The sequence below is a fragment of the Quercus robur genome, chromosome 2 (genome assembly GCF_932294415.1).
Source record: "Quercus robur chromosome 2, dhQueRobu3.1, whole genome shotgun sequence".
NCBI lineage: Eukaryota > Viridiplantae > Streptophyta > Magnoliopsida > Fagales > Fagaceae > Quercus > Quercus robur.
The window spans coordinates 41,307,069-41,333,972 of NC_065535.1; the positions used below are offsets into that span (position 1 = coordinate 41,307,069).

General features: G+C 35.3%; 1 protein-coding gene across 2 annotated transcripts in view; it reads right to left on the reverse strand.

The window, feature by feature from the left end:
- LOC126713714 (probable RNA-dependent RNA polymerase 5) overlaps positions 1-18,898 on the reverse strand; it is a 36,637-nt gene extending 17,739 nt beyond the window's left edge. The window contains exons 1-12 of one of the 2 annotated variants that reach the window (XM_050413556.1): positions 18,647-18,898; positions 4,455-4,795; positions 3,706-3,771; positions 3,407-3,521; positions 3,177-3,312; positions 2,338-2,412; positions 2,006-2,195; positions 1,646-1,805; positions 1,471-1,558; positions 1,196-1,339; positions 857-931; positions 676-747 (exon numbers count right to left, since the gene is read on the reverse strand). In XM_050413556.1, the coding sequence (XP_050269513.1) occupies positions 676-747; positions 857-931; positions 1,196-1,339; positions 1,471-1,558; positions 1,646-1,805; positions 2,006-2,195; positions 2,338-2,412; positions 3,177-3,312; positions 3,407-3,521; positions 3,706-3,771; positions 4,455-4,785 (1,452 nt within the window). In that variant the 5' untranslated portion in view covers positions 4,786-4,795; positions 18,647-18,898. Of the gene's footprint in view, positions 1-675; positions 748-856; positions 932-1,195; positions 1,340-1,470; positions 1,559-1,645; positions 1,806-2,005; positions 2,196-2,337; positions 2,413-3,176; positions 3,313-3,406; positions 3,522-3,705; positions 3,772-4,454; positions 5,031-18,646 lie in introns of those variants that run through there. The other variant, XM_050413557.1, reaches the window with a different exon arrangement.
- Between the last annotated feature and the right edge of the window lie 8,006 nt (positions 18,899-26,904).

A 26,904-nucleotide genomic window follows, 5' to 3' on the forward strand; every position in this document is an offset into this window, starting at 1 on the left:
GTCATTTATTAATGATATAAATAGCCCATTTCGTAGTAAAAAGCATATATAATTTTTAATAGTAAACACTACACAGTAAATGAACCTAATTTTTATACTTTCATAACAAAAATAATTCTATCTTATTAACTCAAATTATATAATTTCAATATAATTTAGTTGTTAATTATTCACATAGATTTGCTAATGAACAAAATATTTTAGTCATGGTTGTTCAACAAAAAAATGAACCAAGCTTGAACATGTAATTTAGCTTGGTAAAGAGCTCAAACTCGACTCATGTTCAAAATAAAATTAAATGAATAATCTTAAACTTTTAAGACTCAACTTTGCTAGGCTGGTTTGCAGCCCTATCCATCAGCACTAGCTTGGGGAAAAATTTACATTCTTGTTAGTCTCAGGAAGTGTGTTTAGGGTTAATTAATTTACCCTAACAATGCTGACTCAATATTTCTGCATTTGTGGTGTTAGGAGCATAATTGTTTTCAGTTAAAGTTGGATCCTTTGGAATTAAATCTTTCTTCAAGTAAGAAAGAAGTCAACGCTCATTCAATGCACATTACCTAACTTGGTGCTTGAGAATAAAATAAGAAAAAATATGGGAATACCAATTTTGAATAAACAAAGCGATATAAAGATAAGGAAATAGACAATTGAGTATGAAAAAGAAAGTACCTTTTTATTGACCAAAAGGGTTCCCTTAACAGCACAACCATTGTTAAAGAGACGAAACTGGATTAGCAAAGGCTGGAAAACAAATAATAATTGAAATGGGAATGAATTCTAATTCCAAATAAACACACACACTAATAAAGGCTCAAAAAGAGAAGGAAACACCAGTTTTTGATCAACATACTGGTTCTTGAGCTTTAGACTCTTGCCGTTGCATTGCCAAAAGATTACTTTCAAGTTCAACAATACTGGGATTTGTCTGACATTATTAAAGAGACCATTAATCAAATGATAAGTTATGTACAAAGAAGATTAAACGAAATATTTGTTTTATAAAAAAATACATAAGATAAAAAGACAATGAAATACAAAACATCCAGTCCGGCCATGACATGAGTTCAGATCATTTAACTCACAGAAACAGAAACATAACAGACTGAGATCAGTTCGAAGAAACTAACTTTTCAATTCATTATTTTAATCTGTAGTCTACTTAAAAGGAAACACATCCAAAATCACAAACCGCAATATTTTCATCGCTTGTGCGCTCTCCTCTGTGTACATTATTACCGCAAATCAAAGCTAAATCCTCAGATATGAAACCAGTTCCATCTGTATGTATACGAGGTTTCTCAGGTTTTTCATAGACAACTTTACCCTCTTGATCCTGCAGTTTACCCATAAAGGAAAAAGGGAAAAAATGCATATTGAAGAGAAATGGATAAGAAAAAAATTTGAATTTAACCAGATTCATGGAGGACAAGAAATTTCATTGAAAAGATAATTCTAAGATCATACCGTGCAAAGTACATCTTCAATTCTTTGGATATTAACAGATGCTAAATCAACTTCTAGCTTTGTGGTCTTGGACAAGATAAGAGAAAACCTGACTTCACAGTAAAAGTAACTTTCAAATCATTACGAAAAATTCTTAGATATGGCTCTCAAAAGACTCTTTGGATTGTCAACATACCTAGCCATATAATTGGCCACACTAGGCAATCGATGTGCATGCATGAATAAAGACCTTGCTTCATAAATCATTTCAATTGACTCCTTACGAATGAAAAAACACTTGACAGATGAAGAAGTTGGGTCTTTTTTCTTTTCTTCTTTGCCTCCATCCTTAAACACTAATCAATATAAAGAAAACATCAATTACACTAGATCTTTTAAAAAGTCAAAATTGAAAAGGTATCAAGGACACATCCTGACTTGACTCCTTCAGATCTATAGTACAGTTGGAATAACAATGAGAAGTAACTGCAATAAAACAAAAACAAACCAAAATTTTAAAAGTTCATCTCTCCAACAGCATTAAAGAAAGGCTCACCAAAAAACCGATAGCGATAGAAACCAACAACAATCCCTTCGCTTGCAATCTTATTGTACATGGAATAAGAATCCCAGGAAATATCCAGTTGTCTCCTGTCTGCCACCTCTTCAGCAAACTTGACAACCAAAACATTCTCATCTCCTAAAACTCTTTGTAGGTGAGTTTTTGTTTTGTGCAAATATGGGCCCTGAAAATAGTTACACTTCCATGAGTTTAATTAGATTTGAAAGAACTCTTATCCTCAGAATAGACATCACTCATGTCATCATGAACATGCATCTGCAGGTGTTTGGGAATGTCCCTCTATATAGAGGATGGGGTCAACAAACCTTGAACTTGTACTTCCCATCCAAAGAAACATGACAGTGATAAATGTGCGTCTTTTTCATGTCCCAATCAAGAGTCTGCAAGACACCAAAAATAGGAAAAGGTGAATTAGACAAATGCTGGAGTCGATACAAGGGAGGCTGCCACCAAAACATAGTTGTACAGCATTTTATCTCTCATAACTCTCAACGGTTAAATTGAAAATTAGTTTTAAATTTATCCACATTGCAGAAGATAATATTCCTTTCTTTTTCCTAAGTCAATTGAATATATTCAATAGCTGAATTACCTCATTATAGTTTAGAAACATTTGACAAGATTGCATACAAAATGCTAATGGTAATAGGCAAGATGGCCCTAACCACAGTAACTGGATAAATGCTTAGGTTTATTCTCACTGAGAAAGGAATTTTAAATCAGGGCAACTTGCTACCACCACTCATTACAATTATTCTCCAAACTCTACAATATCACACAATTATAAATTATCTTGGGTTATAACTCTCTCTCTCTCCTGCTTTGTTGGAAATTTCCTGATTAGTTGATCTAGAACATAAAAAAGCACACAACCAAAGAGTCCTAGATTCATATAAATTATGTGTGGACATACTAAGAGGGCATGCATTCAAGAATCACCCAGAAAATAGAAATGGATGAGAATAAAGAATGCACAAGCAGACATTACTGATTTAGATAAGCAAAAACTCTTATTTCCACCAAAAAGAAAACACAGCAAAGAACTTCAAGATTCTCTATCTTTAGCGGACTTCTCAAGGATTAAGAAATTAGCCAAGACACAGTAACCATGACAGGTCAACAACAATAAGAACATAATATTCACCCTTCGTCGGTCTTCATAGTTGATGATGTACTTTTGTCCCAAGGCCTTCCAAACTCTTTCCTCAAAATGTACCATTCCTAAATGCTTTAAGGATCTAATTTCATCTGCAGATATGTCAACATGCTCGAGCTGGTTTCTGTATATAAAAAGAAAAAACAAATATGCAGCTTAATATTCAGAGCTTATTATGCAGGAGGCCAAATAAATAAATAAAAGGAAGGAAAACTTACTTCCCGATGTAACTTAGGATTAGGAATGCCTTTCGGAACTCAAGCTCTCCCCAGGCCGCTAACTTGGGACTAACAGCATTTTCCAAACTCGAAGAGAATGAGCCTCTTAGGTACCCTTAAAATCATATAGCATTGTATGGTTTACAGTGTCAAGGAGAATTCCAGCAATGTACACTAATATGACAGTGTGTGTGTGTGTGTGTGTCAGTGTTATACATGTTAAACTAGTTCACCCCCAACAAATAAAAACAGAAATTAGAACGTCCAAGAAATAGACATGTGAAGGCTCAATGAAATACCATTTGGTGAAGTCAAAGAGGCCTGGGACCATCTCTCCGGAATTGTGGATTGAGTAACTGGACGACCTGCGCCCACAAAAATATACGGTTAATTAAGTTTACTTTTGTCACATCAAAATTTTTACAACCATTTTTTTTTTTTTTTACCATTGCTGATACATGTCCAAAAAAAGGGAAAGAGTGATAAATAAATTTCTAGTATTATTGATTGTATGCGAATTAGATCACTATCCACTGACCAATACAAGAGATAGCCAAAAAAAAAAATTTTGAGAAATAGATAGCCTAAGAAAATATACCCAACAAACTAACTAATTCTAACTTATTACAAAATCACATGTGGAAATGGAAAAATACAATCTAGAAAATACAACCAAAAATTTTTAAAAAAAAAAAGCTAATCTAAAAATACAAATTCTGAAAATATACAATATAAAAATTATTTGCTACAATCACTACTTGGCTACTTGCAAGGTGGAAGAAACAAAACTTTAAAAATATTATTTGAAAAGAAAAAAAAAAAAAAAACTGTTGACAAGCTTTGATCAAGAAACATTTTGATTTCCTGGAAAAGAAAAAATCTCAGTATTTCCTTTACCTCATAAAATTAAATTCCCCAACAAGCTGAAAACTTGGCTGGCTCTTTTAGTTATTAGAGAAAACAGAAACCAAATTTGAAATAGGTAACAATCAAATGATGAAGAGCGCAGAGAGAGAGAGAGAGAGTGTGTGTAATGTGAAGTCGATACCTTGTGATTGTGAAGCAGGGGCAGAGGGAGAGGGAGAGGAGGGAGTGTGAAGCGGAGAGACGCGTGGTACTTTGTGAGGCGAGGGAGTATGATTATTATTAGAGTGAGGTTGTTTGGGTTTTCGGATCATGTACATAATAAAGGCACTCAATGTTTTCTTTATGGTCGAGGCCGCTATTTTACGGAGCAAATTTACAGCCTCTTCTTCACCGAGCAACGCCAGCTCCTGTCTCACCTCCGTCCCCGGCGGCGTCTGGTTCTGCTCCCTGCATATTTGCTCTATCAGTTGCTCCACCGCCTGCGGCAGCACCCAACCCTCCGCCTCCGCCATCACTTTCAAACTTCAAACTTCAAATAGAGAGTTCGCGCGACTACGATTTCAATTTTTATAGTACGGTGAGGGCGAGTGTAGATGGTTACTGTGTTCTGTTTTTTAATCAACGGAATTGAAGAGACATATACTTGAGAGAGAGAGCGACTGTCTTCTGTCGATAATTTATTACCGGAGTGACATATTTGTCGTGGTTGGGGGTGATGTACTGGATTTTTTCACTTTGCTCTGATCAAGCGGGAATATCTTAGTCCACACCCACTCATATTTTTTCATATATATAGTATATAAATCCTACCGTAAGAGCATCCACACTAGATGCGTTAAATGTGTCAAATGTCAAATATTTAGCACATTTGTCACACTAAACACCAAAAACCCTATTTATCAGATATTCCAAATGCCATAATTTTTGCAACATATGAACCGTGCTGTTGCATATTTGCCACTATACGGACGAAAATGGTATAACTAATTAATATTTTTTTATTCTCTTTTTCTCTCTCCTCTCTCTTCAGTTTATTATTTTCTCTTCTCTCTCACCTCTGTTCTCTCTCACCGATTCCCTCTCTCTTATAAATTGTTGATCTTGATCCGTCATTGCTGATCGTCATCGCCGATCTCTCACCGGTTGCATTTTGCATCGTCATCGCCGATTGGAATCGACGTGGGCATTGACGTTGAGGTGAGATCAGAGTGTTCATCACGATCGTGGGCATCGAAGTTGAGATCTTGATTGTGGGCATTGACGTTGAGGTGAGGTGAGATCTTGATCGTGGGTTGTCGGTGCTAATGGGTTTGAGTTGATCGGAGTGTTTTATGGGTTTGAGTTGATCGGAGTGCTAGTGGGCATCGACGTTGAGTTGATCAAGATCTTGATCGTGGGTTGAGGTGAGGTGAGATCTTTAACTCTTCACACCTCACAAATTCTTATAAAGTAAGAGCACTCTCATCAAGTCTCTCAAATGTGCCAAATACCAAATATTTGGCACATTTGACACACCAAATACAAAAACAGACCCTCATCAGGTATGATAAATGTGCTAAAATTATAGAACATGCTACAGTACGCTCTCAAAAATGAGAGCGTACGAATGAAAATGCCATTTCCGTTTATTGTTTTTTTATTCATCTTTCTCTCTCCTCTCTTATCACTTTGCATTTTTCTCCTCTCTCTGTCACTCTCTATCTTTTCCCTCTCAGTCCTCCCTGCTCAAGATCTCTCTCATCTTTGCTCAAGATCTCTCGCCACCTCACCTCGCCGTCAACCTCCACAACCTTCACCGCCGACCTCCACAGCCCTTGCCGCCGACCTTTAGATCTCTTAATCAAGTCGTGGGTGTGATATTTGGGATGGGTTTCGATGTCTGGGTTTTGGATCATTGATTGATCGGTTGGGTTGGGATTTTGGGCCGGTGGTGGTGTCGTGGCTGTGGCGGTTGTTGGTTGAGTTTTGGGCCGGCGATGTTTGTTGCTATAGTAGGCGGTTGTGTTTGTGGCTGTAGTGGGTTTCGATGTGTGGGTTTTGGGTCATTGATTAATCGGCTCGGTTGGGATTTTGGGTCGGTAGTTGTGGCTGTGGTTGGTTGAGTTTTGGGTTGGCTATGTTTGTGGTTGTAGTGGGCGGCGATGTTTGTGGCTGTAATGGGTTTCGATGTGTGGGTTTTGGGTCATTGATTGATCGGTTGGGTTGGAATTTTGGGTCGGTGGTGGTGTCGTTGTTGTGGCGGTGGTTGGTTGAGTTTTGGGGCGATGATGTTTGTGGCTGTAGTGGTCCGGTAGTATTTGTTGAAGATTTTGAGTTTCTTTTTCTTTTTCTTTTCTTTTTTGTTGAGGTTTTTTGATTTAGAATTTGTTGAAGATCTAGTGATTGTGATTTGGGCCGGAATTTGTTGTAGTTTGTGGAGGTTGATTTGCCGTTGGTGGTGATTTGCTGTTGCCGTTGCCATTGCCATTGGTGTTGGTGGTTTGTGGAGGTTGATTATGATTGTAGTTTAATGTGTTGGAATTTATTTAATATTATTTAATGTGTTGGATATATTATTTTAATGTATATAATTGAAAAATAGAAAATGTGATAAATGGTAAATTGTAAAATAATGTGCTAAAATAATAAAATAAATTTTTGATGTATCAAAATGACATTTTTTATAAAAGAGCTGATGAGAATGTTCTAATACTCCTTATAAAATTGAATTTTAACCCTCCACACTTCACAAATATCAATAAAGTTATCATCACATATATAATAATCGGTAATTATTATTCAAATAAATTTTTGAAGTCACGTCACTCAAAATCAAAATCAGAGATATCAAAGCGTTTTTTAAATAAATTTTAACATCACAAAAGTACTACAAATAGAAAAGCCAAGGTCGTGAACAAAAGATAGAGAGCAAAACGTTAAAAAAATTGTACATTTTTTTATATTAGGCTACTGTGCTTTAGATCGTGGGTCTGTACATTTTAGATTCTAGCATAAAGATTGCCCAAACAAAGTCACTAAAGTTGAGATTCCATCGGTAAAGAACGTTTTTCAGTACCATGCCTTTTATGATGATTGATTGCTGTCACTTTGCTTCCTTCTTAAGTTTTGTACAGCTTTAACTCTTTGTTTAATTGCAAACGAGAGAAGAGAGAAGAAAAGAAAAAAAATAAGTAAAGGAAATGAAATGAGGACAATTCTCTCCCATATGTTTCGAAATAAAGAGGGAAAGCGAAAAGAAATATGTAATTTTACTTTTATACCCACATGAATATAAAAGATGGATGAAAATTGTGGGCAAAAATGTAAAATTGGTTCAAAAGAAATGAAGTATGTGGGGTTTGCTCTTTTTTTTTTTAAGAGAGTTTCAACCTATGACGTCCACTCCTGATAATAGCTATTTGTCATCAAACCAAAACACCAATCAGTTATTGGTGTAGACGGCAATTGAATCATGTATCTCTTTTATAACCATCAGAGACTTTATTCCTTTGTTTCTCTCCAAATTCACCCCAAATCCACCCGAATTGGGCGAATTGCAAAATGTGGGCACCTCCTTTCTCTTTTCTCTTTTCCAAGTGTAAATTCTTAAGTAAATTGACCATGAACCCTTTGAGAACACAAATTTGGAGCAAAATGAGTAACTACCTTGATTTTAAAGCTACTTACCAAAATACCCCTCTTTCCAAACTATTTAGCAAAATGTCTCTGTTTTGGAACTCAATTTTGAGAATATTGAGTTTTACAGAACTTGATATCTTCAAAATCGAGTTCTATGTATATTTTTAAGTAGAACTCGACATTAACAATGTCAAGTTCCACTTAAATTTCCAAAAAAAATTGAAGTGACAAAATATGCATAGCTAATGTCGAGTTCCACCTATAACTCGATTTTTTTAAATCGAGTTTAAAAAACAATGACATTTTGCTAAATAGTTTGGAAAAATTGGTATTTTGCTACATAGTTTTAAAATTAAGGGTATTTACCCATTTTGCCCCACAAATTTGATCATAATAAGCTATGAAGATGTAAAGTTGTAAATTTTTTTTTTCTCTTTTTGGCAAAGGATTTGAATCCTAGTTTTCATAATAAAAGAAACAGGTTATGTCACATAATTATATGACTCGTGATATTAAGTTATAGCCAGTGGTTGAACCATGCTTTACACTGATTTTTTATTAATATTTGTAAATGTGTAAATATTAGTCTTTAGACAATTATAGTGTTTTCTCTTTACATATATTTCATAAGAAATATGGTATTATCAAAAGTTGAATTTCTTTGCTTAATAGAAGTTTACATTTGAACCAAATTATATCATGACTAAGTTGACATTCTCCTTCTTTAGCAAGTCCACCTTCAATTAAATGTTTTTTTTTTTCCATTGTTATTGAAAGCTCACTAGTATAATTACTAAAGCTAATTAAAACCCCCAAATTTTAATTACAGCTAGATTAATTTTAAGCTAAACACAATTAAAGCGGAATATACATAATTAACCAATTAATTAACCGAAGCATTTAACAATTGCATGGATGAACATAGATGTTCAATTCTATAATGTAAAGGGTAGTAGGGAAAAGAATATCAAACCAAAGATAACACACAATGCATTATCGAAGAGAAAAACCGAAAAAACTTAGTGTAAAAACATCTCCACAACCCTCCAAGACAAAATGATCCACTAGTAAATAAGTTGAAGTACAAGGACAATCCAAGAGACTTCCAAACCTAATTTACCCAAAGTACCCTTTAAGCTCCAGCTATCTTGGAGTCTTGTCTTTAATAGCTTTTCTGATCCCACAATGCCGCCCGATTACACCACCAAGCATTACCGACCAAATTTGGCTAAGCTCCAAAACTCCCTAAACACTCAGAAGTGTGTGGGTTGTGTTTGAGTAAAATCTCCTATCAATGTATGATAATAGGAGAGGGAATGAGAAAAGACTACAAATGATTTATCTCTTAAGCATTAGTAAATTAATAGTTTTTAATTTTAGAAACAAGACAATATTTTGGAACATCCCAAAATGGAATAAAGGACAAACAAATTTGCACGGAAGGAGTATATATTTGTAACGCTAAGGTAAATCATGCACTTAGAATGATGGACATTTGTGGTTAATTTGTAACCCCTCCTTAACCATAGATGCTCTTGACCTTGGAATGTGCATATGTGTTCAAGACTTATGTTGTAGGCACATATCCATGTTGGGGCATGGTGGACCAATGTGTGTGATTGCCCTCATTTGTATCAGCTAGTGACATGTGGTATAGCTATATGTACGATATGCACTCACATGTATGGTATTTTGGTGCATTTCAATGTGCCATAGACCATACATAATGGTGCATGCGAGTACACACTGACGTGAAACCCTGCTGGCACCATGATGCACCTAATGCAAAACTCTGCCAAATTTTCACTATGAAAATAAGGCAATAATTTGCTATATTTTTGCTGCAAAAGCTTGGTAAGGATCATTTTGTGGGCCACAACGCACCTAGTTTGAAATGCTATCAAATTTCTGTCATGCAAATCAGGCAAAATGTTGTTGAATTTTCATCATGGAAATCTAGTATGAATTCTAAATGTGCTAGCAAAAAATTAATGAAGGTCACATGCCTTTTCAAATCAATCTTCAAAGCCAAAAATATTTAAGCCTCAAAAGCAACAGCTAGTAGCTTGATTTTATCTGCCAATAACCAAAAACTTAAGAATTTATCAAAACAAATGACTATCTAGTGACAGATGTCATGGGGTGTCTAACCAAGGTTGTCAAAATCGGAATCCTACGTAGGATCGTTGAAGGTAGGTGGGATCATAGAACGTAGGATCGGGTTGTAAATCGTAAGATTCTACACATTTTCAAATTTAAAACAAAAAAACACATTGATAATGATTTTGTATGTTGAATAATCACATAAATTATAAATTCATCCATAAAAAAACTTATATTTGCATCATATGATGTAATTTGCATGTCATATATCGCTATGTCTATACTAAGTTACTAACAAAACAAATATATTTAAATTTTGACCCAATGTATCCAAAAAGTTTAATAAATGTTTAATTAACAACCAATACCAAAATATTTATCAAAACATACGGAAAATATTTTCCAAGTTCTAAGTTCCAAGTTTGAAATCCAAAATAAGTTAGTGAATGGAAACTAACTAATTATAATGTGAAATCCAAAAGTAAGAGCATTCACAGCAGTGGAGGCATATTGCTATATTGCTAAAATTTAGCTCCTCCAACACTAAAATCGTGCTCCAGCAGTGGAGCTAAATCTAAAAAATTTAGCTCCATTGCTACAGTGCACATCTATAGATAGATGTGCACTGTTCATGAGAGCTAAAAAAAAATATATTATTTTATTCTACTTCCTGATTAAAATAATGCCACTTGCTCTCTCTCTCACTCCGTCTCTCTCTCTCTCAACTTTCAGACCTCTCACGCCACCGCCCCCTGACCCACGCCGCCGACCCATGCTGCCACAGACCCAGCAGCTCCGACCACGGCAACCCCTACCACCACCACCTCCACCACCACATCAGTCACAAATCCAACCTTACCCACACTTATCAAACCCACTACCACCAATATCAATCACCACCTCCACCACGGCAACCCCCACCACCACCACCACCACATTAGTCACAAACCCAACCACACCCACACTCATTAAACCCACCACAACCAGGAAAAAAAAAAAAAAAGCAAACAAACATCGGCAAAACCCACGGCCAAAACATCACCAAACCCACGGCGGCAGATCGGAAGAGAAAGATGAAAGCTTTGGCGGTTTTTGACTTTGACATCGTCGGCGGCTTTGCTAGATATCGGCGGCAGCGGCTTTGACTTCTTCAAGCTTTTTGGGTTCGGTCAGGGGAAGAAGTGCAAAGCATGGATTTGGCGGCATGGGTTTTTGGGTTCAATCAAAGGGAAAAGGATCTTGGAGCGGTGACGGCTTGGTTGAGGGAAGGAGAGCAACATGGGAGAAGAAGGCAAGGGAGCTGGGCGGCGTGTTGAATCGAACCAGAAAAGAAAAGGTGAACCAGAAAAGAAAAGGAAGAAAGGCAGCATGTGTGAATGAGAAAGAGTAGAGGGACTTGGCACGTGTGGGTGGGATCAAATTGTATATATATAATTTGGGTTTTTTTTTTTTTTTTTTTTTTTTGAAACCATATATAATTTGGGGTTAAAACAAAATATTATTGTTACACTACATGAATATTTACTTGCTATCATGATGATTGAGAAATTGTTTTAGTAAAAAAAAAATGTATAAGTATAATTTGGGGTTTAAAAAATCACTTGTTAACACTAGACAATTATTTGCTATCATATGGCGGTGGCGGCGGCGGAAGAGTCAGTGGCGGCGGCGGTGGCGTTGGCGGCAATAGTGGCAACGGTAGCGATTGCGGTGGCGGTGGAAGAGTCGGTGGCGGTAACAGTGGCGGTGGCGGTAGTGGCAGCAGTAGCGGTTACGGGTGGTTGTGATTGTTGTTTATTGTAGTGAATATATTATTTTATTGTAATAGATATATTATTTTATTGTGATGTTTATATTATTTTATTGTGTTGAAAGTTAAAATAGATCCACTGCTGCAGCATGTGTGTAGGTAAAATAGATAAAATAACTTTTGGTGGAGCTAAATAGCTAAATTTTTAGCTCCACTGCTGTGGATGCTCTAAGATGAATATTAAGGTGAAGTGAACGTTTAATTATTCTCATTCTAAGGTTCTTATAACCACCGTCCTAAATTCCTAATCATCGTCATCCATTTCATCATCTATGTAGACATTATATATTTGTATATTAGAGCTGCAAAAGACATCAACAATTTCACACTCAACCATTCAAGTTATACCACTCAGCAACAATTAAAGAGCATGCTCAAAAAAATCAATCAATTAATATACAAATACAAGCATAACTGATAAAATTATATATAAAAAAATATTTTAGTAATATTAGAACACAAATTAGTATATTGATCAAACAAATTTAATAACATTATAGCTTAAAAGGCACTAAAGCCAACATCAAATTCTTCATTTAGAAATGATGAAGCATTCCTTCATTTTGATTACAAGTGAACTAGAAATTAGAAAACATTTACTTAGGTTAACATAATTTTATAAAATAAAAAGCCATACCATTACAACATGAAAAAATGAAAACCCTTAAAGCTTCATCAAAACAAAAAAATTATCCCATAAAAAAAAAAAATTTTATGTTTTTGGTAGGATCCCATACGATCCTACACGATTCTACATATGATTCTACAATTTTTACGATTCTAGTGCGATTTTAAACGTTTTGGTGAGGTGAGATTGTAAAATCGTGCGATCCTATGATCTAGATCGTGATTTTGACAACCGTGTGTCTAACACCTTCCTCAAGCATAACCAAACTTTCAAATCCATGAATCAAAATTTTTTTTTTTTATCTTTCTTTTAGATTAGAAAAAACGATTTTTTTCTTAATCTAGGTTTGGTAATAAAATCAAATTAGACATAAGAGACCAATTAAATTATATATATTAAGGTTCAAATCCTCGTTCAGTTGTACCAATTAAATTATATATATATATATATATATATATATTAGCACCAGAAAAGCAAAAGGCTAAGTGGTTTAAGTTTGAAAATTTAAAAAATAAAAAATAGCAGTCAATAAGGACTTATGATTAGAAGAAAATCATAAAAGATTCAACATCGTGCAATTATTATTCTCTAATCTTTTATTTAATCTCATATAGATGCAGAGTACAGTTAAGGATCACAAAAGAAACACTTAAGCCACAAGGTTTAAGCAAAACAAAACTATATCACCAAGTAGAAGTGTTAAGTTCCTATCAGAAAATGGTGATTTGCGGGATTTGATCCATCAGTGAATTGCCTCTCACAAGAGTCTGCATTAGACTTAACTTCATTAATTAGAATCCCAGCAATCTCCAAAGACTTTTTGAGTCTAATGCATGGATTGCATCAGGTAGCGTTTCAGCAACAGATTTTTTGTACAGTTCAAAGCATTTAAGAAAGACGCCGCTTAACATTTGGATCGGTGGTCTTTTCAAGTAGACTCTTTATCTGAGAAAATGTATCTATTACATTGGACTGTGCTAATTCAAACGTGATAAGGACAAGCCCATTTACGCTTGCTTTAGAACTGCGAGTGTCTGATCTCCCAAGATACCACACGTAGATGCTTGAAGAGGGTTTTGCTTTCACCAATGCCAACCATTGGCTTACGCTCAAAAGAAAAAGAGTCTCCCCCCAAAAAAAAATCTTAAAAAGAAATATTATATATATATATAGGTGCTGATCTTAGCAATTTGGTCCAATAAAATTACACTTGCCCCCCTAACAATAATATTATTGTCCCTCTTAAAAGTCATAAAAAAAAAAAAAAAAAAATTGGATCTAAATCCAAAAATAAAATTACACAACAACAAATTCACAAATAGCAAAGCTAAAGAAAATATAGTCCAACCAACCAATTTTACAAAAAAAATAAAAAAGCCCTACCCTTAAAAAAATTTAAATCAAAATTAATCTATGAATTAAACTATTCGGTCATTCCATCAAATTTCAACTATGAATGTCATCAAAATTAGTGTTAATTGTTAATACTAAATAGATGCTTATTCGGAGTTTTATAATGATTTTTTTTTGTTTATACTTCGGCCTCCTTAACTCTAAGTCATGGTTTCATACTTAATGAAGAAACATGTAAAATGAAGTAATCATTTGTTATTGGAAATGTGAGACTATGAGAGTAAATATGTTCAAGAGATCAAAAACAGGAGGGAAAAAAACTATACGTATATGTTTGTTGGTAATTTTTTTCCTAATGTGTCTTTAATTTTTTTAAGAGTAGTTTGAAATATATATTTTAATAGAGGTAATTTGAGATTGCATAGAGGTGTTAACTAACTTTCCTTGTCCTCTTAATATTTAGAGATAAAAAATTAAAAATTAAAAAAGGGACAAATCTATATATTTTAATAGAGGTAATTTGAGATTGCATAGAGGAGTTAACTAACTTTCCCTGTCCTCTTAATATTTATAGATAAAAAAATTAAAAATTAAAAAAAGGACATATCTATGTTTTCACTACCGCTTATATCATTTTTAATAACAAAAAGCTTATCTAGCCTGACACCATTTTCGCATTGAGAATAAAAATTGATTGGATTAGTATCTTTAAAGTTTTTATACACTAATTCCTCCATGAAATTCTTAAAATCCTCCTCATTTATTGTTAAAATAGATTTTATAAAATCATCAACATTTAAATAAAAATTACACAATATTAATTTAATATCTATTTAAATATTAATACTGTTAGAAAATTCAAATAACACATTTTACCAAGAACAAAAATTTAAAAATTCAATTATGAAATTGACTTAGAAACCATTAAGTATTTTATTCTAATTTCTAAAACCGTCCTGGACCCTTTTTTCAATGTGGGGTGGGATCAAGATTATCAAAATCGAAATCCTACACAGGATAGGTGAGAGGGTTTGGGAATCGGATCGTAGGATTGGTATTAAGATCATAACATCCTACTTTCCAATCGTCAAGGACGTTTTTGGCGACAAGGGCCGAAAATGCGAAAACACCCCAAATCTTCCCTTAGGTTCTGTAGAAGTGTTTATTCGTGAGAGTCAAGCCCAAAATTCCAAATGTATAATGAATAAAAGGCTAATGGTACTTTAACAAAAGAGAAATCAAAATGTCTACATGAAAATGTAGAAAAAGCACACAGGTTCGAAATTTCGACTCAGAGTTAGCAAGAAGAGAAAATTGAGAGAGATTGTGAGGAAGAGAGAGAAGGTTCCTTTGTACCCATATTTCCACCCCCAAACTTTAGAATTATAAGGATGTTAGCTAACTAAATAGGCTTTTGGTCTCAAGTTTCAACTCTGTAAGGAAAATGTAGTTGGTTCATTTTAAATTTGCTTGGGGCCTTTTGTATTGAGTTTGGGGTGCTCTAAATGACTGGTTTTTTATCAATAGAAGAGGCTTTGAACCCTAAGGTATCAATCAAAGAGGTTATGGTCAGATTTGTTTTAGTTAGGTAAGAGGGTTTGCTTGCTTTTTGCATAATTTGGGAAATGGAGTGGCCTAAATTCATAGGCTAATGTTTCCCAGACATGGCAGGCCCTCGGAGTCCGCGTTTGGTTGTTGTAGCAAACAAGGTTAGCCACTTAGGGTTAGCTGTGTATTTTAGGCAAAAAGAGAGTAGAGCAGAAAAGTTAGGCCATAGTTAGCTAGAGCATGAAAGCTCTTTTGGGGTGGAAATTTCAGGTATAAGACCTCCTCCATGAGCTTGAGGTGCAACCAGCATCCCTTGCCCACTTGGTAGCATGCATGTGTTGGGCTTATGCAAAAGGTCCGAAAGGAACCGACCCATACCCTCCAAATCACACTTCCTCAATTTCCCCAATAAATTGTATAGGTTTGGGTAATGTTTAAAATAATAAAATAAAATATAAATATTAATTAAGCCCACAAGGAAGTCAGGCTTGGTTGAATTGGGCTTGTACAAAATGTGTCGCGAAAATGGGTATCAACATCAATTAAAAAAATATATTAAAAATGCTTATAATTATAATTTCTAATATATATTAAAGAAAATTTGATTTTTTTATATATAAATTAGTGAAATTACATATAAAAAGCAAAATACCAAATTATAAATACATAAACAAAGTTTAAAATTCGAAAGTTACAACTCACAAATACAAAGTTTTAAGTAACTCAAAGATTATTTTTACCAACTTATTTTACTATTCACCTTATTTTTGCTACTATTCATGAGACCCACTGCTCTATTTTGTACTATTCATGAGTCACACTTTACTATTTGAGTTAACTTTTATCTTTGTCTACAGTACTTCCAGCAAATGTTTTCAGTTCCAGCAAAATAAGCGAGTCCCAAACAGACCCATAATGTCTCACATAAACAACTCAAAGCAATTACCAATGTCAATACCTAATGTCACATAAACAACATAAAAAAATAACAACGGTTCAAACAACACCTCAAATACATTCAATTATCAAAACCAAAGTTTTGGTTATCTCGAATAGTTTCTCAATGTACGGTCGATACTTATAAACATCATTTTTGTCATTGTTAGCGGTGTTAAAAAATTTAAGAAGAAGAAAAAGAAGAAGAAGAAGAAAGAATAAAAGAATACACCTTTTGTCATTGATGGTCTCTATCACAGTGGCATCACCATTGGGTTTTTTAAAAAGTCTAGTTTCTATTTTGTCTTCTATAATTTTGTTTATATTTTTATAAATGTTTTTTGTTTTTTTTTTTTTTTTTTTTATCAAATTGGGCTAAGGCCACTAGGCTAATCTGTTTATTACAATTTTTTTTTTTTTTTTTTTCCATTTGAGGCCTTTGGACTTCATTTGGAGACCCGAAATAAGCAAAAATTTTTGACTTTTCCTTTATAGCACTCTATGGGATTAGGATCCTATAAGTTCTGACTCAAGGTCCCACACGAATTTCACCATAGTAGAGATATAGTGAGATCTAGGACGTTTTAGAGATATAGGATCCTAAAATCCAAGTTGAGGTACTGGGCCAAAATGGCCAATTGGCCTTAAAATCATAACTATCTAGTTAGTAGGCGCTATTTAGAAACATATTTTGTTTATAGCATCTCGAGTCTTGAAGACTCGATTTTGGGCTTCAAAATCGAGTCTTTGAGGCTCGATTTGTATGCTTAGACCAGTTCTGATATGGCACTTTGTCCACATGGGTATCCACCTGGAAATCGAGTCTCTAAGACTCGATTTCAAATCCAAATTTTTTTTAAAAAAATTCTAAGTCTCTACATGCCGAAATACCCAAAACAAATTTAAGAACGCAGATCAGATCAGATCAGAGGGAGAGAAAGAGAACCACACAGCTACTCAAATCAGATTAGAGGGAGAGAAACAGAGAACCTCACCACTAAACCTCACCAGCGCGGCCTGGGGCTCGCGCGAGCCCTAGGCCGCGCGCGAGCCCCTGGCCGCGCTTGACGCTGGCCGGCGCGAGCCCCAGGCCGCCTGGGTCGCTGGTCAGTTTCTGGTCATGCCACGCGCGCCTGGGTCTCCGATCTCGATCTTCCCTCCCTCTCTCTTTCTGGTTTTCTTTTCTTTTTTCTTTTTTTTTTTTTTCCTCTGGGTTTTTCCTCTGATTCTTTGGTGTTTGGTCTGAGTGGTATATATAGGGGTTAGAAATCGAGTCTTAGAGACTTGATTTCCATGTAAATGCCATGTGGCAATTCTGCCACATCAGAGTTGGTCCAAGCTACAAACCGAGCCTCAAAGACTCGATTTTGAAGATCAAAATCGAGTCTTTGAGACTCGAGATGCTATAAACAAAATATGTTTCTAAACAATACCTACTAACTAGATAGTTACAATTTTAAGGCTAGTTGGCCATTTTGGCCGAGGTATTGATAACCATGGGTGGGATGGCACAAGTCCACTTAATGGCATAGAAACCCTTTTCTTTTCAAATCCGGCAAGGTGAACCGGTCTTGTTACAATAAGAGTGTTAAGGATAGTGTAGAGTTTTTCTCTATAGGGCTGAATGCTAAATTGCCTAAAGTCAAATCTGTTGTGGCCGTGCGATGGGAGAAGCCTCCAGCGGGTTGGGTGAAACTTAATTCTGATGGTTCAGCCATTAGCAGCCTAGGACGTGTTGGTGGGGGTGGAGTGATTAGAGACCATGAGGGGAAATGGTTGAAAGGTTATGCTAGGTCCCTTGGTAGCACCAACAGCTGTGTGGCTGAACTATGGGCTGTGAGGGATGGTCTTTTACTTGCTAAGGAAATGGGGTTGCACAACATCATTGTAGAGCTGGATGCATTAAGTGTTGTATTACTCTTAAACAATAATACCAACAACTTGACTTTGGAACCTTTGCTTAATGATTGCAGGAACCTAGTGAAGGAGTTACCCAACATGCAGATAAAGCACATATATAGGGAGGCCAACCAATGTGCGGATGCAATGGCCAAAATGGGCGCAAACAATGTAAACTCTTTTGTTGTTTTTTTTAATACACCGCCTATGGTGGAAAGAATCCTAGCTAATGATAAAGCTAACTTATGTTGTAACAGACTTGTTTGTTCCTAGTTTTTGTGTTATTTCCTTATTGACCAAAAAAAAAAAAATAATTTGTATCCTTTAAAATTTAGAGATCTGATTGAGCCTGACCGAGCAACGCCAGCTCCTGTCTCACCTCCGTCCCCGGCGGCGTCTGGTTTTGCTCCCTGCATATTTGCTCTATCAGTTGCTCCACCGCCTACGGCAGCACCCAACCCTCCGCCTCCGCCATCACTTTCAAACTTCAAACTTCAAATAGAGAGTTCGCGCGACTACGATTTCAATTTTTATAGTACGGTGAGGGCGAGTGTAGATGGTTACTGTGTTCTGTTTTTTAATCAACGGAATTGAAGAGACATATACTTGAGAGAGAGAGCGACTGTCGTCTGTCGATAATTTATTACCGGAGTAACATATTTGTCGTGGTTGGGGGTAATGTACTGGATTTTTTCACTTTGTTTTGGTCTTGCCCTGATCAAGCGGGAATATCTCACACTCTCTACACACAATCATATTTTTTTTATATATACAGTACATAAATTCTACGCTCCTTTTTTAGAAATTTGAACTTTAACCTTTCACACACACAAATACTTATTAAGTAAAACCCCTTAGCAAAAATTTGAACTTTAACCCTACACTTCACAAATATCTATAAAGTTATTAGAGCATTAGCATCAGCAGATGCTAAAGCCATATCTAAGGGTATTTTAGCATTTTAAGCTTCAAAACATGTTACATCCCGGAATGCTAAAGGCAAGTATTGTAAATTTTTTACAATACTTGCTACAGTGCAATTCTATCTTTAGAATTGCACTGTAGCAGAATTCTAAACATAATAATAATATTTTAATCCTATTTTCCCCCGAAATTTCTCTCTCTCCCTCATTATTTCTGTTATCTTCTCTCTCTCTTCCTTTCTCTCTTTCTCATCTGCTCTCTCCTCTCTTTAGAACCGAACATCTTCCTCCTCCCACCATCAACATAACACATCACAGTGGAGGAAACATTGATCTGGGTTGATCAACGATGGAGGAAACGTTGATCTAGCGGCGGCAGTGGCAGTGGTTTCTGGGTTTTGATCGGGCTTGATTTGGGTTTTTTTTTTTTTTTTTTTCCTGTTGTGATCGGCGGTGTCTGGGTTTTTGTTCCGGTGGGATTTTGGTGGTTGATTTGGGTTGATCAAGCGGCGGTGTCTGGGTTTTGATTGGGTTGATTTGGTTTTTTTTTTTTTTTTCCTGTTGTGATCGGGGTTGATCGGCGATGTTTGGATTTTTGTTCCGGTGGGATTTTGGTGGTTGATTTGGGTTGATCAAGCGGCGGTGTCTGGGTTTTGATTGGGTTGATCTGGTTTTTTTTTTTTTTTTTTTTTTTTTTTTCCTGTTGTGATCGGGGTTGATCGGCGGTGTTTGGATTTTTGTTCCGGTGGGATTTTGGTGGTTGATTTGGGTTGATCAAGTGGCGGTGTCTGGGTTTTGATTGGGTTGATCTGTTTTTTTTTTTTTTTTTTTTTTTCCTGTTGTGATCGGGGTTGATCGGCGGTGTTTGGGTTTTTGTTCCGGTGGGATTTTGGTGGTTGATTTGGGTTGATCAAGTGGCGGTGTCTGGGTTTTGATTGGGTTGATCTGTTTTTTTTTTTTTTTTTTTTTACCCTGTTGTGATTGGGGTTGATCGGCGGTTTCTGTGGTGGTGTGGTGATTGATGATGGTGGAGCCGTGGAGGTGGTGGTGTGGAGATTGATGATGGTGGAGCCATAGAGGTGGAGGTGTGGTGTGGTGGTGGTGGTGTGGTGATTGGTGATGGTGGAGCCGTTGGAATCTGGAAAAAAGTGACGGTTGGAAAGTAGTAGTAGAGAAAGATTAAAAAAAAATATTTTAATAAGAATAGAGTTTTGGGATGTGGAGATATTGTAAAATAAGATGGTATAATGATAAAGTGAGTTTTTAGAATGGTAAAATAGGATAGCATTAGTATTTTCCAATGCTAATTCTCTTATCACATATATATTATATAATAATCCGTAATTCTTATTCAAATAAATTTTTGAAGTCACGTCACTCAAAATCAGAGATATCAAAGCGTTTTTTAAATAAATTTTAACATCACAAAAGTACAACAAATAGAAAAGCAAAGGTCATGAACAAAAGATAAAGAGCAAAACGTTAAAAAAAATTGTACATTTCTATATATTAGGCTACTGCGCTTTGGATCGCGGGTATGTACATTTTAGATTCCATCGGTAAAGAACGTTTTTCAGTACCATGCCTTTTCTGATGATTGATTGCTGTCACTTTGCTTCCCTCTTAAGTTTTGTACAGCTTTAACCCTTTGTTTTATTGCAAACGAGAGAAAAGAAAAGAAATTAGTAAAGAAATGAAACGAGAGAGAATAGGACAATTCTCTCCTATATGTTTCGAAATAAAGAGGGAAAGGGAAAATAAATATGTAATTTTACTTTTATGCCCACATGAATATAAAAGATGGATGAAAATAGTGGGCAAAAATGTAAAATTGGTTCAAAAGAAATGAAGTATGTGGGGTTTACTTTTTTTTTTTTTTTTTTAAGAGAGTTTAAACCTACGACGTTCGCTCTTAATAATAACTCTTTGTCATTAAATTAAAACATCAATCAGTTATTGATGTAGACGGAGATTGAATCATGTATCTCTTACATAACTATCAAAGTCTTTATTCATTTGTTTCTCTCCAAATCCACCCGAATTGGGCAAATTGCAAAATGTGGGCTCTTCCTTTCTCTTCTCTCTTTTCTAAACACACTGTAAATTCTTAAGTAAATTGACCATGAACCCTTTGAGAACACAAATTTGGAGCAAAATGAGTAACTACCTTGATTTTAAAGCTACGTACCAAAATACCCCTCTTTCCAAATTATTTAGCAAAATGTCTCTGTTTTGGAACTCAATTTTGAGAATATCGAGTTTTACAAAACTTGATATCCTCAAAATCGAGTTCTATGTATATTTTTAAGTAGAACTCGACATTAATAATATCGAGTTCCACTTAAATTTCCAAAAAAATTTAAGCGACAAAATATGCATAGCTAATGTCGAGTTACACCTGTAACCTGATTTTGTTAAAATCGAGTTCCAAAAACAGGGACATTTTGCTAAATAGTTTGGAAAAATTGGTATTTTGCTACATAGTTTTAAAATTAAGGGTATTTAACCATTTTGCCCCAAAAAATTGATCATAATAAACTATGAAGATGTAAAGTTGTAATTTTTTTTTTCTCCTTTTGGCAAAGGATTTGAATCCTAGTTTACATAATAAAAGAAACAGGTTATGTCACATAATTATATTACTCGTGATATTAAGCTAAACACAATTAAAGCATAATATACATAATTAACCAATTAATTAACCGAAGCATTCAACAATTGCATGGATGAACATAGATGTTCAATTCTATAATGTAAAGGGTAGTAGGGAAAAGAATATCAAACCAAAGATAACACACATTGCATTATCGAAGAGTTCTTCGGTATAAAAACATCTCCACGACCCTCAAAGATGAAATGATCCACTAGTAAATAGTTGAAGTACAAGGACAATCCAAGAGACTTCCAAGGCTAATTTACCCAAAGTACCCTTTAAGCTCCAGCTATCTTGGAGTCTTGTCTTTAATAACTTTTCTGATCCCACAATACTGCCCGATTACACCACCAAGCATTACCGACTAAATTTGGCTAAGCTCCAAAACACCCTAAACAATCAGAAGTGTGTGGGTTGTGTTTGAGTAAAATCTCCTCTCAATGTATGATAATAAGAGAGGGGATGAGAAAATACAACAAAGGATTTATCTCTTAAGCATTAGTAAATTAATGGTTTTTAATTTTAGAAATAAGACAATATTTTGGGACATCCCAAAATTGAATAAATGACAAACAAATTAGCATAGAAGGAGTATATATTTGTAACACTAAGGTAAATCATGCACTTAGAATGATGGACATTTGTGGTTAATTTGTAACCCCTCCTTAACCATGAATGCTCTTGACCTTGGATTGTGCGTATGTGTTCAAGACTTATGTTGTAGGCACATATCCATGTTGGTGCATGGTGAACCAATGTGTGTGATTGCCCCCATTTGTGTCAGCTAGTGACATGTGGTATAGCTATATGTACGATATGCACTCACATGTATGGTATTTTGGTGCATTTCAATGTGCCACAAACCACACATAACGATGCATGCGGGTACACACTAACATGAAACCCTGCTGGCGCCATGATGCACTTAATGCAAAACTCTGCCAAATTTTCACTATGAAAATAAGGCAATAATTTGCTATATTTTTGCTACAAAAGCTTGGTGAGGATCATTTTGTGTGCCACGATGCACCTAGTCTGAAATGCTATCAAATTTTTGTCATGCAAATCGAGCAAAATGTTGCTGAATTTTCATCATGGAAATCTAGTATGAATTCTAAATGTGCTAGCAAAAAATTAATGAAGGTCACACGCCTTTTCAAATCAATCTTCAAAGCCAAAAATATTTAAGCCACAAAAGCTATAACCAGTAGCTTGATTTTATCTGCCAATAACTAAAAACTTAAGAATTTATCAAAACAAATGACTATCTAGTGACAGATGTCATGGGGTGTCTAACCAAGGTTGTCAAAATCGGGATCCAACGTAGGATCGTTGAAGGTAGGTGGGATCATAGAACATAGGATCAGGTCGTGAATTGTAACATCCTACATATTTTCAGATTTAAAACAAAAAACACATTGATAATGATTTTGTATGTTGAATAATCACATAAATTATAAATTCATCCATAAAAAAACTTACATTTGCATCATATGATGTAATTTGCATGTCATACATCGCTACGTTTATACTAACGAAACAAATATATTTAAGTTTTGACCCAATGTATCCAAAAAGTTCAATAAATGTTTAATTAACGACCAATACCAAAATATTTATCAAAACATATGGAAAATATTTTCCAAGTTCTAAATTCAAAGTTTGAAATCCAAAATAAGTTAGCAAATGGAAACTAACTAATTACAATATGAAATCCAAAAGCAAGATGAATATTAAGGTGAAATGAACATTTAATTATTCTTATTCTAAAGTTCTTATAACCACCGTCCTAAATTCCTAATCATCATCATCCATTTCATCATCTATGTAGACATTATATATTTGTATACTAGAGCTGCAAAAAACATCAAGATACAATTTCACACTCAACTATTTAAGTTATATCACTCAGCAACAATTAAAGAGTATGCTCAAAAAAATCAATCAATCAATATACAAATACAAGCATAACTGATAATATCATATATAAAAAAAATATTTTAGTAATATTAAAACACAAATTAGTATATTGATCAAACAAATTTAACAACATTATAACTTAAAAGGCACTAAAGCCAACATTAAATTCTTCATTTAGAAATGATGAAGCATTCCTTTATTTTGATTACAAGTGAACTAGAAATTAGAAAACATTTACTTAGGTTAACATAATTTTATAAAATAAAAAGTCATACCATTACAACATGAAAAAATAAAAACCCTTAAAACTTCATCAAAACAAAAAATTTATCCCATAAAAAAAAAAAATTCATGTTTTTAGTAAGATCCCATACGATTCTACATATGATTCTATCATTTTTATGATCCTAGTATAATTTTAAACATTTTGATAAGGTAATATCGTAAAATCGTGCGATCCTATGATCAGATCACGATTTTCACAATCACGTGTCTAACACCTTTCACAATCATAACCAAACTTTAACCCTCTTCGCTTCACAAATATCTGTAAAGTTATTACCACATATATATTATATAATAATCGGTAATTCTTATTCAAATAAATTTTTTGAAGTCACGCATTCAAAAATTATAGATATCAAAGCGTTTTTTAAATAAATTTTAACATCACAAAAGTACTACAAATAGAAAAGCAAAGGTCATGGACAAAAGATAAAGAGCAAAACGTTAAAAAAAATTGTACATTTTTTTATATTAGGCTACTATGCTTTGGATCGTGGGTATGTGCATTTTAGGCTGTGTTTGGTTCGTGTAAAAGCATTTTCGAAAAATATTCTATTTTTCGGAAATGCTATTTTCTGGAAAGGAAAATGTTTTCATGTGTTTGGCTGCCACAATATTCGTTTTACGGAAAATCAATTCCGGTGTCTGGTTCATTCAAACATTTTTACAGAAAATGCTTTACATACCCAATTTTCCATACACACTCATGTAAGTGAAATTGAGATCGTGCAAAAAAATCCAGCAAAAGAAACAAAACCCAGCAAAAAAACTCATCAAATCCGGTCAAATTGACATCGCGCTGCGGAGGAGAAGATGAGATCGCGCGGTGAAGGGGAGATCGAGCAGAGGCGAGATCGGTGTGATCGTCCGACGAGTGGTGCGATCGACGATCGCTATCGAGGAGTGGCGCGATGAGCGGCGCGATCGACGAGCGCGCTCGTCGGACGATCGCACCGCTCGTCGATCACGATCGCCGATCGACAATCGGCGCGGTGCAATCTTCCGACGAGCGGCGTGATCAACGATCGGATTCTTCCTCTCTCTCTCTCCGATCTGGGCTCTCTCTTCTCTCTCTCTCTCTCTCTCTCTCTCTCTCTCTCTTTCCGGAAATGATTTTAAGTGAAAATGAGAGTGTAAAATCATTTCCGGGTCAAAGGAGTAAATGTTGGTCAACAGGAAATGATTTTCCGGAAAATTTCATTTTCTGTTGCTGCCAAACACGCGGGTTTGGGGGAAAATTATTTCCTGAAATCATTTTCCCCAAAAACAAACGCACCCTTAGATTCTAGCAGAAAGATTGTCCAAACAAAGTCACTAAAATTGAGATTTCGTCGGTAAAGAACGTTTTTCAGTACCATGCCTTTTCTGATGATTGATTGCTGTCGCTTCCTTCTTAAGTTTTGTACAGCTTTAACCCTTTGTTTAGGCTGTGTTTGTTTTGGTTTCAAATCACATTCGAAAATACTTTTCCGTAAATGCGGATATTTGGTTGCATATGAAAAATAAGTTTTCCGGAAAATATTTTCAGTTGACCGTAAAATATTAGGCTTTGACTTGGAAATCATTTTACGTTTGTATTTTACCTTCAAACCATTTCCGAACTCAGACACCGAAGAGAGAGAGAGAGAGAGAGAGAGAGAGAGAGAGAGAGAGAGAGAGAGAGAAAGAGCACGAAGAGAGACTGGAGAGAGTGAGATCGAGCTCACGCCGTCGAGCTCAGCCCACCGCCCCAAGCTCAGACGCGCCATCCTCCTCTGGGTCAGATCATTGCCTTCGATCTCGTCGTCGTCTCAATCGTGCCAAGATCGCACCAAGATCGAGCCGCCCTCTCGATTGTGCTAAGGTCGCGCCTTCGAGATCACGGCGCCAAGTTCGTGCCTATGAGATCGCGTCGTCCTCCTCTAGGTCAGATCATCACCTTCGATCGCGCCACCCTCTTGATCTCGTCGTCCTCCTCTGATTTTTTTATTTGTTGTTGTGGTGGTGTGGGTGGTGGTGATTTGGTGGTTTTTGTGTTGTGTGGTGGTGGGTTTTGTGTGGATAGTGGTGGGTTTTGTGTGGGTGCTGGTGGATTTTTTGTGGGTGTTGATGTGTTGGTGATGGTGGATTTTGTGATATAAAATTTGTTTGGACGTTGAGAAAATGGCTGAGAAAATGTGAAAAATTTGTAAGAAAATAGTATTTTTAAAATGTTACCAACACATGAAAATATTTTCTAGAACAATTTTCATAATGCAACCAAACACTTTAAAATATTTTCCTTTCCCGAAAATATCATTTCCAAAAAATATTTTACGTTGAACCAAACACAGCCTTAGTTGCAAACGAGAGAAGAGAAAAGAAAAGAAAAGAAATAAGTAAAGTAAAGGAAATGAAATGAGAGAGAATAAGACAATTCTCTCCTATATGTTTTGAAATAAAGAGGGAAAGAGAAACGAAATATGTAATTTTACTTTTATGCCCACATGAATATAAAAGATGGATGAAAATTGTGGGCAAAAATGTAAAATTGGTTCAAAAGAAATGAAGTATGTGGGGTCCACTTTTTTTTTTTTTTTTTAAAGAGAATTTCAACTTATGGCGTCCGCTCTTGATAATAGCTCTTTGTCATCAAATCAAGACACCAATCAGTTATTGGTGTAGGCGGAGATTGAATCATATATCTCTCTTCTACAACCATCAGAGATCTTATTCCTTTGTTTCTCTCCAAATCCAGCCAAATTGGGCAAATTGCAAAATGTGGGCTCCTCCTTTCTCTTCTCTCTTTTCCAAACACAATGTAAATTCTTAAGTAAATTGACCATGAACCCTTTGAGAACACAAATTTGGAGCAAAATGCGTAACTACCTTGATTTTAAAGCTATGTACCAAAATACCCCTCTTTCCAAACTATTTAGCAAAATGTCTCTGTTTTGGAACTCAATTTTGAGAATATCAAGTTTTACAGAACTTGAT